General features: G+C 42.2%; 1 protein-coding gene across 1 annotated transcript; it reads left to right on the top strand.

Annotated features, from left to right (window-relative positions):
- Positions 1-286: 286 nt before the first annotated feature.
- Positions 287-1,450, top strand: LOC149577236 (uncharacterized). Its single transcript, XM_089829862.1, has 2 exons — positions 287-1,001; positions 1,169-1,450. The coding sequence occupies exon 1, from the start codon at positions 335-337 to the stop codon at positions 995-997; it is 663 nt and encodes a 220-aa protein (XP_089685988.1). The 5' UTR covers positions 287-334; the 3' UTR covers positions 998-1,001; positions 1,169-1,450.
- The last annotated feature ends 495 nt before the right edge of the window (positions 1,451-1,945 follow it).

Genomic DNA, 1,945 nt, shown 5'->3' with positions numbered 1-1,945 from the left:
TGCATACACAACCATAAATACAGACTGAAAGGGAGAACGCGGCAAGTCAAAATGCGTGACAGATGTAAAAGTAATTATGTTCTTACATCGAGCTGGTGAGATGGTACCTCAAGTTGAGTAATAAATCTTGCATGGGGTTTCAGGCCATGAGTACGTTGAATAATGGGTGGTAGGTCGGCCATAAATTTAACCCACTGCTCAGTTCACTTTCGGTGTGAAGAATGGAAGCAGTGAAGACATCATGTACACAGAATGCTATATAACCAAGCTTTGCAATGCTTGATGTAATCAGTTCACAGGATTTGTGTAGGAGAGAGAGAGAGAGAGTAGAAAGATGGGGATTGTTCGAGTGGTGCTTGTCGTTGTGAGTGTGTGTGCTATTCTAGGGTTAGCAAGATGTGGGAGGGACATAGAGAAGAAGGCAGCTTATCACACTGATAATATACCAGGTATTGGTGGTGGTATAGGAAGCGGGGGTGGTGGGGGCTTGGGAGGAGGTGGAGGTCTAGGAGGCGGTGGGGGCTTAGGTGGAGGTGGTGGGCTTGGAGGGGGTTCTGGACTTGGAGGAGGAAGTGGTATTGGCGCTGGCTCTGGATTTGGAGGAGGTGCTGGAGGCGGTGGAGGTGGTGGTGGAATAGGTGTTGGCTCTGGCGTTGGAGCTGGCGGTGGATTTGGTGGAGGTTCTGGACTTGGAGGTGGAGGTGGTGCTGGTGGTGGAGGTGGCGCTGGAGGTGGACTTGGCGGAGGTTCTGGACTTGGAGGTGGTGCCGGTGGTGGTTTAGGTGGCGGTTCTGGTCTCGGAGGTGGAAGCGGTCTAGGTGGTGGTCTTGGTGGAGGAAGTGGTCTTGGTGGAGGAAGCGGTCTTGGGGGTGGTATTGGAGGTGGCAGTGGGCTTGGTGGTGGTTTGGGTGGTGCTGGTTGTGGTACTGGTCTTGGTGGAGGAGTTGGTGTTGGGGCTAAGGATTCCAAAGTCTCTAAGCATGATAAGAAGCCTTGATCTGGTTTAGTTTATTTTGCTCTTTTTTCTTTATAACTTAAATTTTCATTCTTGTTTTTAAATTAGTGGTCGCAACTAAATTGTTATGTTACTTGAAATTCTCATTATGTTCCCGAGAGTTTAGTAGCAGTCTTTAGTCTTTATGATTGATACGTTGTATGTACTGTGCAGGTATCGCTTTGGCTGTCTACTCTCAGCAATATGTTCTTAGGAGTTTTCAATAAGTATGTTAATGGTGGCTAGGTAGGCAGTTGACAGTATTACAGGTCTAGTATGTGATTAGTTTAGTTCTGTGTATGTTTCGTCTGGTTTATTGATTAGTTATTTTGAAGCGGGGTTAGCATTTCTTGACGATTAATCTCGTTGAAAAACTTTGGTTATATCGAAGGAGCAGCGGATATTGTAATATAAGTCTATTCTAAATGGATATGGTATCAATGCTATGTTTTGAAACGTATGTTGTCATTTTAAATTCTAAAATTTAATTTTTCTTTTGAATGACGAAAACTCTCAATTTAGCGAATGTCTACTCGTCTTACACAATTTCAGTAAGAACTATTAAGTCGGACGAAAGCCTTAGCTTTTAGTTGTCGAAATATCGAGTTTGTCGACTAAAAAATCGAGTGTGATAAAACGATTATTTTCTGATGGGGTATGGTGAAAGGCAAAATATTCACATCTTAATTGATAAAAATGTCTAAATGCAGTGATTTGTATTGCACACAATTGTGGTATGCATTTTATATATCTATGATGATCGTTGAGGGAATAAATTAATGTGTTTCTGTAGCAAACTGCAAATTTCACGTTTTTAAGATACCATTTAGTAGTTCGTTCTATTTTATGAAAGTTTTATCTTAGAGCATGGTGAATTTGAACGGATGTAATTATTCACTATTTCAGTTTATCCGCCGAGTTTATAAGTTTTGTTCGACATATTTTTTCGTT

This window comes from Cupressus sempervirens, chromosome 1 (assembly GCF_028749045.1).
Source record: "Cupressus sempervirens isolate cs-2001-9-10 chromosome 1, ASM2874904v1, whole genome shotgun sequence".
NCBI lineage: Eukaryota > Viridiplantae > Streptophyta > Pinopsida > Cupressales > Cupressaceae > Cupressus > Cupressus sempervirens.
Note: the sequence above shows the minus strand (reverse complement) of the source record. Positions and strands in the feature narration are given on the sequence as shown.